Source organism: Talpa occidentalis, unplaced genomic scaffold, assembly GCF_014898055.3.
Source record: "Talpa occidentalis isolate TD23 unplaced genomic scaffold, MPIMG_talOcc4v2.1, whole genome shotgun sequence".
Taxonomy (NCBI): Eukaryota; Metazoa; Chordata; class Mammalia; order Eulipotyphla; family Talpidae; genus Talpa; species Talpa occidentalis.
Genome location: NW_026555331.1, coordinates 120324436 through 120337941, shown reverse-complemented (window position 1 = coordinate 120337941; position 13506 = coordinate 120324436). Strand labels below are relative to the sequence as shown.

The following is a 13506-nucleotide window of genomic DNA, read 5'->3' as shown; positions in this document are numbered from 1 at the left end:
TAGAATTTCAGATTGAGCCATGCTTACTATCTGGTGCTTTGGAGGCAAAGAGCATTACTTGATTTTGTGCTGGAGAGATTGAGATATTTCTTCTGAGTATATAATAATGATATAAGACTTTGTAGTGTTCAGGACAGAATCTAAAATTCAAATACATGATCTGGAGTGGATTTTTATCTTCCCCTTACCAACCTACTCATCACTCACACAAGCTGAGTGGTCTTTAAAAGAGCTTATGTATTTTTTTCCTCCATTTCGTGGGAGTTGGTGCATTAGAAACTGTCAAGGAATTGATGAGCCTTCAGGTCTACTAATTCATTCCTTGAAAGTTAGACGAATGTGCCCTCATTCTGTGAGATGCAATTTGAAGTTTCTGCTACAGTCTTGCCATTTAAAGAGTACTGTTCCTTGCCCTTTTTTGCCTCTAGGAGAGCTGTCCAAGTAACTAGATTTATGTCTTTTAACTCAGGGCTTGTTGTTCAGTATTCAAATGACAATGGAATACTCTGGCATTTGCTTCGAGAGTTGGACTTCATGTCATTTCTGGAACCACAGATCATTTCCATTGACCTGCCACGAGAGGCAAAGACACCCGCAACGGCTTTTCGGTGGTGGCAACCCCAGCATGGTAAGTAATTGCTCACCCCAACTTTACCGGTAGTGTTTATATCACACAGTTAAAGACAATGTGTGTTTCTTAATTTGCTGTCTGGACAATGTGATTTAAAATCACAAACATAAAATCTTCATATTGCTATATAATGAACCTTCTCTAACTGCCTTTATTCATCTCATTTCAGGAAAGCATTCAGCCCAATGGGCATTGGATGATGTCCTTATAGGAATGAATGACAGTTCTCAAACTGGATTTCAAGACAAATTTGATGGCTCTCTGGATTTGCAAGCCAACTGGTATCGAATCCAAGGAGGTCAAGTTGATATTGACTGTCTCTCTATGGATACTGCTCTAATATTCACTGAAAACTTAGGTATATATTTTCACCAGATAAAGCAAGAATATTTAATTAACTAGAGAACTAAATTAACTGAAGCCCAGGAGGATATTCTCTAATGCAGAACTGTATACAAATTTACCTGTATAGAGGGAGGCCGTTAGTGAAAAAAAGAATTTGGTTGTTCATATAACTTGGTGATCCCAATGACGTTTTTCACTGGAACTGTCTTTCATGAAGAACATATGATATGACTAAGGTTTATTTTAAAAAAAAGGCAGAGCAAAAGATATCTACCTGAGGACTTTCCTATGTTTTATAATTTGCAGGCTTAAGACTCTCCGTCAGCCCTTTTCAAGGTGGTAAAACTTTTCAACTTAGCATTCTCCCGTACTTCCAAGTTTATAGTAATCGAATAAAACTTAACATGAGAAGAAAAGTCACAGATCATATGAGGCACTTAAAATAAGACATGATTTTTGTTTGCTACTGGAACTGTTTATTGCAAGCATAAATGCCAAATAAGAAAAGAGAATGCAATTATATGCTACCATTAAACTTTTCCTTTCTTGTAGGTAAACCTCGTTATGCTGAGACCTGGGACTTCCATGTGTCAGCATCAACCTTCTTGCAGTTTGAAATGAGCATGGGCTGCAGCAAGCCCTTCAGCGACTCCCACAGTGTGCAGCTCCAGTATTCTCTGAACAACGGCAGGGACTGGCATCTTGTCACCGAAGAGTGTGTTCCTCCAACCATTGGCTGTCTGCAGTACACAGAAAGTTCAATTTACACCTCGGAAAGATTCCAGAATTGGAAGCGGATCACTGTCTACCTTCCACTGTCTACCATGTGAGAATTGTCATTTGGCTACAAGTCAGTACTTTAGGTTTCCGTCACCTAATCTGAAGATAATTGTGATTCCACTTGGCAATTCTATTACTCTCTCACGATAATTATGCATGGAATGTGCCAGGAGGAAAAAAAAAGTGCAAGGTGCTGTGAGTTGCAATTTTTAAATGTGGTTAGGAGAGCCAAAAGTTTTACAGGGCTGAACTTTTCTGTTCTTTGTCTACTAGATTCAGTTTTTCAAAACTTGTGAAAATGAATACCTATCCAATAACCAGAATGATTACTATTCATATAAAGCAGTACATGAAATCATCTCATACAGGAAAGTATCCTTAGTTTGTAGGTTTTTGTTTTTTTTTTTTAATCTCAGTGCCACAGCGATAAGAGTAAGAGGATGGTTCCTTTGGAATGCCCTTTTTCATTTGCATATTTCTTCCCCTCCCCCACATTTCAGACTCTCCTTGTGGTTTAGGCATGTGTATAATTTGGGGATCTTCTAGGGCTGATGTGTAATGTGGTGACTGGTTAGAAACTGTACCATCCCAGAACTATTCCACCAGAATCTCTGTCTCTCCCTTGTCCTGCTCTGTTCTGAATCACAGGGAAGTTGGCCTCTGCAGGCTGTTCCCAGCCTCCTGTGTTCACTGATTTCCTGATAGATTTAGACAGTGACAGACACTGGCAAGAGATTAGAGAATGGAAATAGAGATAAACTAGGGTATTCCCGCCCCCACCCCCTCAAGTGCATCTCAGCCAACTTCAATAGCTCCACCTCCCACCAGATGGTACTTCATGTCGCCCAGATCCCTGGCCACCAGTCTCCTCCTATGTCCCTCTAGCTTTGGACTTGTAGTGGCTTCCTGAGTTTGCTAAATTCTGGTTTCCTCACTCCCCCATTTGGTTTCTTAGCAATGTCACATCTTGTGCATCCAGTTCCTTGCACAAAATTCTCTCTGTTCCTATTCAGAGCTGTGCAATCAAATGAGGCACTATTTATGCTGTTTCATGAGACTGCATATGTTTCTGGATAAAGTGGTTTTAATAACAGATTGCAAATATAATAGAAAATACAGGAATGCATTATATCTTTGTAGTCCTCAGCTTTAGGGAGCCAAGATAGTAGGACCCAAAATAGACGCAGGAGTTCATAGGGCTCCCATTTTATATATCAGAAACCATTTAGTGACAGTAGAACAGGGACTTAATGGCAAAAAAAAACCTTCGTTAACAGTCCAACCTTTCCCATGTTGTTCATCCTCAATCTCTTTCCCAGTACTAAATAGCCATAAAAATCTGAGAACAAATCCTAAATTTCCACATGTACTCTAAAACAGAATAAATCAATAGTTTGAAGCAGCTTCCCATCTCACCCATCTGTTCAGAGAATCCTATCTGAAAGAAAATGGTGAAATACTTGAAAGTAGTTTCCTGCACTCCTGTGTGTGGGTGAAGGGGAAACAGCCTCCAATAGTTGTTATAAAAATAAAGCAGGTCAAATAAGAGGGAACTGGAATCTGGAGGAAGACTTTAAAGCAAAAAGATAATTAAAATAATATTCTCATGCTTTCAAAGTTGGCTGTCAAACCAAGTGTGTGGGTTTTGTTGTTTTTTTATTTTGTTTTGTTTTGTTTTGGTTTGGTTTGGTTTGATTAGATCTCCCAGAACCCGATTCAGATGGATTCAGGCCAACTACACCGTGGGGGCTGACTCCTGGGCTATTGATAACATTGTGCTGGCCTCAGGGTGCCCTTGGATGTGCTCAGGACGAGGGATTTGTGATGCTGGACACTGTGTGTAAGTTAATAAAATGAAAAGATTTTTCTTCGCAATGCAAAAATAAAAAATGGGTTCTTGAACTTACAACAAATAATGTCTTTTCTCCACTCATTTTTACCTTAGGTGTGACCGGGGCTTTGGAGGAGCCTACTGTGTGCCTGTTGTTCCTCTGCCTTCCATTCTGAAAGATGATTTCAATGGGAATCTACATCCTGACCTTTGGCCTGAAGTGTATGGTGCAGAGAGGGGGAATCTGAATGGTGAAACTATCAAATCTGGAACATCTCTCATTTTCAAAGGGGTCAGATAAGCTTCTACTCTCCACCCTACTACTGAAATTCCTTTCTTCATTCATTGCTACACAAAAATGCATTCCAGAATCTGTTCAGATAACATATCATTTTATAATTAGTAATTGTATAAATTTATTTTATACATTTTATTATTATATAAATGTTATTGTATATGCTATCCCAAACCCAGTTTCCTCTTCTAGTCAATCAATTTTTTATGATCACTTGGGCATAAAATTTTTCCTCTGCTTTGGTAATACTTTACTTTCTGCTAGAATTATACATTCAGATAAATGGATGTACATATAAACATATATATACCTATATACATATGTAAATTATAAATATACAGTTTCTAGAATCCTCTTGACTTCTAGAATGTAATGCTACGTGTTATTAAATATTTAACTTGCAATATTTAAAAAAATGATTTTATGAAAGGTCATTGTTTTTTCCCTTTCCCTCCTGCCAAAAGAAATATTTGGTTATGGGCCTCCCTAGTGGCGCAGCGGATTGAGTGCAGTGCTGTGAAGCTGTCTGTAGCCCCTGCAGCACACGTTCAGTTCCGGCCAGCCAGGGAGATTCCCAAATGGCCTGGCAGACCTCTCCTGTCATGCCTGCTGCTCCCCTCAGCAGTGCATTTCTGTCGTCTGCCTGTTCTGTCTCTGGTGAATCCTCTCACCCTCCCGTGCCTCTGGCCTGTACCCCAACTCTTGTATAAAAATAAATAAAGCTTTAAAAAAAAGAATTATTTGGTTACTAAGAAAACTAAGCATTTAAGTCAAGTTAAATAGCATTCTCAAACATTTTTAGTATATTTTTATATTTCAACCTAGATGTCTAGTTAGAGAGATGTTAAGCAATTATGTGAAACCCTGTGCTAAATTGGCACATCTTCATATGTGACTACATGCCACATCCCATCTCTCTCAGCATGGAGAAGCCAGCTAATCTAGGTGTACAAATGAAATCTTTAGCAAAAATCTGCATGGGCTTCTGTACAATCTTAATGATTGGCACCTAAACTTAGAAAATTAGACACCCTGGAACTTTTTCAATTATAGCTAATAAATGCAGACTACCATCCTTGTTTGAATCCAGAATTCTTCTCAAGTTTTGGCTAAAAAAAAAACCAAAAAACAAAAAACCACTTTAGGTCGAGAGATTTACAAGTCCCTAAGAGTTATGAGGACCAAAGAAATTGAGGCAGAACTTTTCAGAGTAGAAACTACTGAAGATTTTTTGCTTTTTAGCCTTGTGTAAGGCTATAGCTCTCAATACCATTGCTCATTTCTGATCTGTTTGAAGCTGTTGACAATATCAAAAAGCAGATATCCTGTAACTTTTCATGTTTCAAATCTCTTTTTTTGTGATATAGAAGTCTTGCTTTTTTTTTTTTGCTTTTTTTAAATTAATTTTTTTATTTTTTTACATCATTGTTCATTTTTAAACAATATTTGCTTCCCCCCGACCCCCTCAGGTGTAGTCCCCATAGAGTTTCCTTCACCAATGTACCCGTGCACCTGATAAATTTTTAAAAGGTAGAATTTAAGTGGTCCCTAGATCCTATAAACAAGGAAGACACATAGTCTTTTATATTTCCCTTTAGCCAGCCAAATGCAGGAGCAGTCAAGCATTATATACATATTGGGCATATTATCTACCAGCTCTGCAAGATATAGAAAGGGCTCAGCATGTGCCATTCACTAGGCTGTAGTTTGACCTAGAAAGGCATTCTTTTGTGAAAAAGGAAATGATCATCTCTTTTCAATGTTTATGGATTCAGGAGTACTATCAGCTATTAAAATAGCTTGTTGGATGCAAAATTTTCCTCACATTTTAGATACTGAACCTAGAAAAAAGAAAAGAAATATATCTATATGATCTATAATATGTGCAGAAGCAGGGCCTGACAGTTCTACTGTGCAATTATCAAGTGCTACACTATAAACAAATATTGCATATATGAAAGAAAGGTACTTTCATATTACAGATCATGCCCACTTTCAACAAAATTGCTCCTGCAAAATGCAGTGTAATATGGGTCCTTTCATGGCTGCTGTGTATTTGCCTGTGGGGACAATTTTATACTTGCATTATGTAATCAAGTGAGAAAGAACAAACATGTCACTTTATCTTGATCTACCTCAAAGCTTTTTCTTTTTTAAAAAAATATTTATTTATTATACATACAAGAACTGGGGTACCAGGCCAGAGGTGTGGGGGATGGAGAGGATTCACCAGAGAAAGAGTGGGGAACAGAACAGGCAGACTGATGAAATACACTGCTATGGGGAACAGCAGGCAAGTCAGAAGAGGTCTGCTATGCCATGTGGGTGGCTCCCTGCCCGGGGATTGAACTTGTGCTGCAGTGTCTGCTAATAGCTTCATAGTTTGCGTCTTAACCCCTTGCGCCAACAGGGAGGCCCCTCAAAGCTTTTTCATCACAAGTGAGGGGAACCACTTTCTCCATAACCCCAACTTGCATATAACACTGAGCTGTAATATCATGCAAGGCTTTATGCTTATAAATGTATGAGAGAGGGTAAATACATTTAGAAATGAAAAATAGGCATTTATTAAATGTCACAGTTTGAACAGGGCAATGAGTTATTAGGTGTAAAAGAAAAATAAAAGCTGTAAATACAAGCTTTTTACATGGCAACCTTTAATCCTCAAATATGAATCTATACTTTGTGCAGTTCAAAGATGGCTGTAACTCTAATTACTTTTTTGGTATGATATCAGGCAATTCTCAGATTTTTAATTTAACATTATCTGGATTTCTTCTCCCAAAATCAAGAGTTGTTTTAATAAACATCTTATCAATGGTAGAGGATAAATTTCAGAATCTGATTAGCTGCATTCAAATCTTGCTATCAATACTTATAAGCTATGTAATCTCAAGCAAGTTACTAACCCTTTCTGAGTTTCAGTTTCTTTATCTGCAGTATGAGAATAATAGATTTCCCTTAGTGTCGCTACTGCTTGATGCTTGAAAAGAGTAAAGTCTGTCTTAGAACCCAGCATGTTGTAAGCACTCGCTGTGTGGTTGCTCTTATGAAATTCATTCTATTTAAAATTTTCAGCTATTGAGGAATATGCTATATAATAAATGCTAAGAAGAGAGAGGAAATCACTTTCTTTAGCTAAAATTACATTTGTTAATTGGTAATTAAGAAGTCAGGTGACAGTGTACACTCAACCCTACATTACACCATCAATTGCAGCTGAAAAATGGAAAGACTTGTTTGGACCTTCAGCATAGTGAAATTCCATTTTATTGGCTGCCACTGCAATCCTGTACATATGGAGAAAACAAGCTATGGAGCTGTCAATCCCAAGCAACCAAAAATAGCTAATTAGCAGAAAAAATTACTAAAGCTTATGTGATGGCTTTCCTCATTCCTTGACTTCTCTGCATGAACAGTTACAGCTTTAGCACAGGGACTTGCCTTAGTTATGCCTTATTTAACTTGACCAACTGGGGAGTGTTGTGTCAGCCTGAATGAGAGCCTCCTAGGCAGTAAGAGCACAGATAGGACTAGTAAATTCCTAAGATTCCTGGAGACCCTGAAAAAGTTACCTATTAGTTCCAGGCTTCAAGCAGGAACAGTTGGCTCATTTTCCATCTGTTTCCTTGTTACTTCACTTACGACATGCTGTGAACAAACGAGCTATATTTTTAAAGTCTATAGATATGTAATGCTATCATTTTGTGCTACTTTTTATGGAGAAAATAAAAACAGTAAAATGTGAATTAGAATTGAGACTATGAAACTGTGTTATTCAGACATAGGAAATGAAAGCCATTAAAAGGAGAGTAATGAGTTTTTTCCTTTTAAACTGGAACAAATACTGCTTTTTGATCATTTCTTATAAGTATCTATTCTTTAGCTAATGCAAGAAGGTATAGAAATTCAAATGAAAATAATTTTGCAAATGAAATAAGGTTGCTTAAGTTGTGTGTTTTTGTTTTCAGGAAGGACTAAGGATGCTTATTTCAAGAGATCTAGATTGTGCCAATACAATGTATGTCCAGTTTTCACTTAGGTTTATAGCAAAAGGTAAGTCATTTCTGCGATTATGAATTAGTTTTCTTCAAGAAAATTCCCCCATACACATTCATCCTCCACAAAGAAATGACAGGTTTGAGGCCCATATATTTTGTCATTTGGGAAAGTAACATAAATTTCAGTTAACATAAATGTTCACAAGTCTACTGTCATATGAATTCATCTTAATATAAATGTAAGCTAGCTACAAATTTTTTAATAACTTCATATGTCTGTAGTAATCATTATTAGCTTTATGGTAGTTAAATTCATCATGTCACAGAGTTTTTCCACCACTATTTTGTAGCCATAACAATTTTAAATTAAAAAAAAATTTTAAGGAAATATCAGGTTTCCTGTTATCAATATAAACCTCCCAAAAGCCAACATTTTGTTGTTCTGACCTTTCATATTAACAAATAATTTTTTGACAAATTATGCCATTTGGATATAATACTTTTCAAGAATTTTTTCTCTGTGTCCTAAGATTTAAATGATTGAATTTTTGTAAAATTAATGATCCTTTGTCATACCTGTAGAGTCATAACATTTCTGATGGCAATATTTCCTAAATGAAATACAAAATGTTATAGTCACATGGTCATTTCTGAGAAAGGAAGGAGATACTATTATTGTGTAAAAACCCAAGATTTTGGTGTGTGTTTTGACATGTTCATACAGAAAACACAACCTGTCATTGCTTTAAGATACCGCTGAACCATTTGGGCTATAAATTCTCTGTGGCACTATAAGTCAGTTTATGCACTGATGCCAAAAGAATCGTTTAAGAATATACCATTTCCCCATATTTTTATCACAATACTTTTAATATCTGTATTATCTTCTTCCTAGGTACCCCGGAGAGATCTCACTCTATTCTATTACAATTCTCCATCAATGGGGGAATCACCTGGCACCTGATGGATGAATTTTACTTTCCTCAAACAACCAACATACTTTTCATTAATGTTCCCTTGCCATATGCTGCCCAAACCAATGCTACAAGATTCAGACTCTGGCAACCATATAATAATGGTAAAAATGTACATGTTTTCCTTTATCAAACATGATTGTGGTATGTTAATGTGTTTATTTCTAGGTGTGGTGGAATCATTTGGTTTTTTTTTTTATTTTCTTACATCATTGTTCATTTTTGTACAATATTTGATTTCTCCCCTCATGTGTAGTCCCCATAATTCTCGCACCACTCAGCACCCAAGGGTGTGGTAGAATTGTCTCTCAACTAAGTGGCTCAGCTTAGCTATCCATAGCACACAATTTACACGCTTCACTTTTCACAAATCTCAGTAAATATTTAACTTTTTATACCTTTATCATCTCTGCATAATTGACTCTTAAGTTCTCCTGATCATGTAAACATAGTCAAATCCTGTCACATAGGAAAGATTTTTTTAAAAAAATAAGCCAGTATTAATGTTAGGCACTCATCAGTTGCAGCTACGTTTTTGATGAATTCATTTAGGAATACATAGTTCTTCTGAGTGTGGCATTTCATTAGGGAGGTAGAACAACATTGTAACAAAATTCACCAAGCATATAGTACCTTAGATAAAATATTCTTACCACATACAGTTGCTTCAGTGATAAGTTAAAGCGAATGTATAATTTAATAGCATTTTCAAATGTTACAGAAAATGATTTTACAAATTTGTAATATTTTATTGCTTCTTAATTTCTATTAACTACTGATTATAAAAGATCATATTCTATAAAATTATGCACTTAATGGCCCAAGTAAGCATGGAGATATATCCCATTAAGCAGTTTCTTTGCAAAGGTAACACAGAAATAGATAGGAATGTTGTACTGCCATCTCTAAAGTATTTCCTTTATAACTAATAGGGCAAAATTAAAATAATTTTAATTTACATGAACAGAAAAAAATAATCTGTAATCACCAAATGTCACCAATTTCATAGTCCAGAAAATTGTTGCCTTCATGTTATGTTTAGAATTCTTACCTGACTTTTCTTCATTGTTTTCACCAACTGTTTCCAAAACAAGAAAAGGAAAGAAAACTACTAGTATTAGAATGATGATAGGATTAGAGAAAGACCTATGACTTCATTAAAATAATGAGGTTGTTTCTACAGGCTTCTATTTACAGATCCTTTGATATTTTTTAAGAATTGAACTAAAAATAGGAATTAGTGAATCAACCTAGGAAAATCTTGTATGTCTTATCTGTTTCCTTTTATTTCAAATAGTGTTTTACCCTTATCTGTTCTATAATATCTTTCTTAAATACCCAACTTAAATCTCTGAATTAAATTCTGTGACAACCTAAGGAGTGATTTTACTAGTTTTCTATGTTTTTTCATGTCTCCAAATGAACATACAAGTTTTGAAAAGCATTGAGAGGGAAAAAAAGTGTTATATGACAGTATTTTCTTTTGTATAGTTTTCAAAAATTAAATAAAAGTAGTATCAGACAATAGTGATGGCCCTTTAGACTGACTGAAACCCTCATGCTAAGTCATGGGCTAACTCTAAAAACTCCTGAGATGCTTGAATAGAAGAGTTAGTTCGTGTACCTCAGTTCTAAGTCTGTAAGCTAACTGCCCATCTTCATAGATGCAGATATGTTATAGATTCCCCTATATCAAAAAAGCATGACTCGAAGCCCACTCTTGCCAGTATTAGGGGAAACAACACCAAAGTAAGGGGAGAGGCAGCACATGTCACATAGTGATTGTCCCAGCTTTTTGCAATTGTAACCTTGTTCCATGCCATGTTGATTTAATATGATTGAAAGTTTACCTTTTTCACACTTTAGCTCTATAAATATACTGCTATGTAGATTGTGTGTCTTTGTCTAGAAGCCTGTGTTTAACCAGTTATTATCAAGTTTCTTCTGTTTTCTACATTTTTCCAAAGAGCAAAAATGTCCATCTGATTTTCACCATTGCAAAAACTTACTTTATCCAAAAATGTCTTAGGTAAGAAAGAAGAAATCTGGATTATTGATGACTTTATAATTGATGGAAATAATTTAAACAACCCTGTGATGCTTCTGGATACATTTGACTTTGGGCCCAGAGAAGACAATTGGTTTTTCTATCCTGGTGGTAACATTGGGCTTTATTGCCCATATTCTTCAAAGGGAGCACCGTAAGTATTTAATGAGACACTAAAGATAAAACCACTATCCTATATAAAACATGATGAATTTTTGCCATAATGGATTCCTTGTTGTTTTCTTGTATAACAGTGAGGAAGATTCAGCTATGGTGTTTGTTTCCAATGAAGTTGGTGAGCATTCCATTACCACTCGTGATTTGAATGTGAATGAGAACACCATCATTCAGTTTGAGGTATTGACTTTGTTCTACTAGAAATGCTTTAAATGTTATCTTAACAAAACCTAGGAAGGAGGAGGAAAATCTCAGATTATTTCATACATTAGAACATTCCATTTTGTGCAAGGACAAAAGAGGTTTAACATCATAATTCATTTTTAGTAGCACAATCATATTTAGGTTTATTCCTGAATTTTTATCCTTTATTTATGATATAATCTCCCCATCTACTATAGTGGGAAGCTGTTGAAGTAAGTTATTTCAAACATTATAAAAACACGGCCTCCGCGGTGGCGCAGGTGGTTCAGCGCAGCACTGTGAAGTTGTCCACAGCCTCTGCAACGCAGGTTCGATCCTGGCCAGCCAGTGAGAATACCACATGCAACAGACCTCTCCTGTCTTGCCCACTGCTCCCCTCAGCAGTGTATTTGTCTGTCTGCCTGTTCTGTTCCCTGCTGTCTTTGGTGAATCCTCTCACCTCCCGTGCATCTGGCCTGTACCCTGGTTCTTGTATAAATAAATAAATCTTAAAAAATAAAATTATGAAAACAGAAAAGACCAAACTATTCCAGTATTATTTTCACAGTTTTTATGTATTGCTTAGAACCCAGGTCAGTGTAATTATAGTCTTTACCATACCAGCACATTTACAGTATTTACCATGGTGTCATGAACTTTACAAATAAAATAATATTACACTTTTTATCATTTCAAATATATTTACTCTGTGTATTTCATTAATATTTATGAGCTCCTTATATTTTTCAAGAAAGCAAATTAATAATGTATCAGAGACCTTTATGTATTTCCAAAACCCAGATTAAAATTAGAAGAACCAAAGGTGCATTATGCCAGTGTTCAATAGTATTAACTTTCAAAGATACTGTTTCATAGCTGAGATCCATCCAAACACTGGGCAGACTTACTTAAAATATTACCTAATGCATCAACACAATTTTGAATATTTGTTTAATGTTTAATCTCTGCATCCTCTAAATTAGAATAGTCTCTTGTATTTCAAAAGCCAGGGAGCAAATGATGACTTAGTGGAGAAATTATCTGTATCTACTTAAAGTTTTTGTTATGTTTCTAATCTTGTTAATTATACTAACATTTGTTATGTTTCTAAAGTTTTTGTTATGTTTCTAATCTTGTTAATTATACTAACATTTGTACTTTTGTGATTATTTGGAGAATAGAAGTTCTTCGTATCACCAGATTGAAAAACAGCTAATGGTTAGAATTAGGGAAACAGTCTTTTCATTACAATTTGCTTGGCTGGGCTATGAAAGTGGGGCAAAGGTAAATTTGGAATTCTGGGCTAGATTCTGCCTTATACACTTTCCATGTTTTTCATAAAGTGAGGGAAAATCAATTTTTCATGAGGTCCTTTGAGGATCCTTATGAGAAAATTATTATTTAAAGGTAATATATGCTGCTATTCAGTTAGGCAAAACAGAATTTTATAGTGTTAAATATTTCAACAAGACAGTTCCCAGGAAAATGGACTCTTGAGAAAATAATGAAATGGTGAATCCTTTCAAGGCTTGTTGCTCTGAAATAATTTGCATCATTTTTTTCTTCCCCAAGATCAATGTTGGATGCTCAACTGATAGCTCATCTGCTGATCCGGTAAGACTGGAGTTTTCAAGGGACTTTGGGGCAACCTGGCACCTACTGCTCCCCCTCTGCTATCACAGCAGCAGCCACATAAGCTCCTTGTGCTCCACTGAGCACCACCCAAGCAGTACCTACTACGCGGGGACCACCCAGGGCTGGAGAAGGGAGGTAGTACACTTTGGAAAGCTGCACCTTTGCGGGTAAGGACTTGCTTCTCTCAGCATTTGTGACATTTTCTCCCTGCATTCATCATTAACTTGCCACCTTATTAGAAGGAAAGCTCCACCTCACATTTCTTCCTCAGATCAATGGATATTTAAAATATAGTCTACCACCTATGGACAATAGAATGGAGGTTTCTCAATATATTTTTTTTCAGTGCTGCTGCATCAGAAACTTTTTCTTTCTTTCTTTTCATTGAGTTAATATTGGTTTACATTATTGTTTCCGTTATAGAAGAGTAGGATTCCCCCCTCCCTTCAGGCAATTTGTACCTGCCACCAAAGAATCCATAGTCCCCACCATAGACCCTTTGTTCCCTCCCTTCTTCATTCTCATTCCTCTCCTTCTCCCTTTCCCTTCCCTGCTGGTTGCCCTCATTTCACAATAAATCTACCATATGATCCAGCAATTCTACTTC

At 36.1% G+C, this 13506-nt stretch overlaps 1 protein-coding gene across 1 annotated transcript in view; it reads left to right on the top strand.

The window, feature by feature from the left end:
• Window positions 1-13506, top strand: part of RELN (reelin) — a 436933-nt gene that overhangs the window by 351079 nt on the left and 72348 nt on the right. The window contains exons 32-41 of the mRNA XM_037511284.2: window positions 470-628; window positions 801-989; window positions 1529-1802; window positions 3456-3596; window positions 3702-3879; window positions 7854-7938; window positions 8779-8961; window positions 10887-11058; window positions 11159-11261; window positions 12837-13066. Coding sequence (XP_037367181.1) covers window positions 470-628; window positions 801-989; window positions 1529-1802; window positions 3456-3596; window positions 3702-3879; window positions 7854-7938; window positions 8779-8961; window positions 10887-11058; window positions 11159-11261; window positions 12837-13066 — 1714 coding nt within the window. The remainder of the gene's footprint in view (window positions 1-469; window positions 629-800; window positions 990-1528; window positions 1803-3455; window positions 3597-3701; window positions 3880-7853; window positions 7939-8778; window positions 8962-10886; window positions 11059-11158; window positions 11262-12836; window positions 13067-13506) is intronic.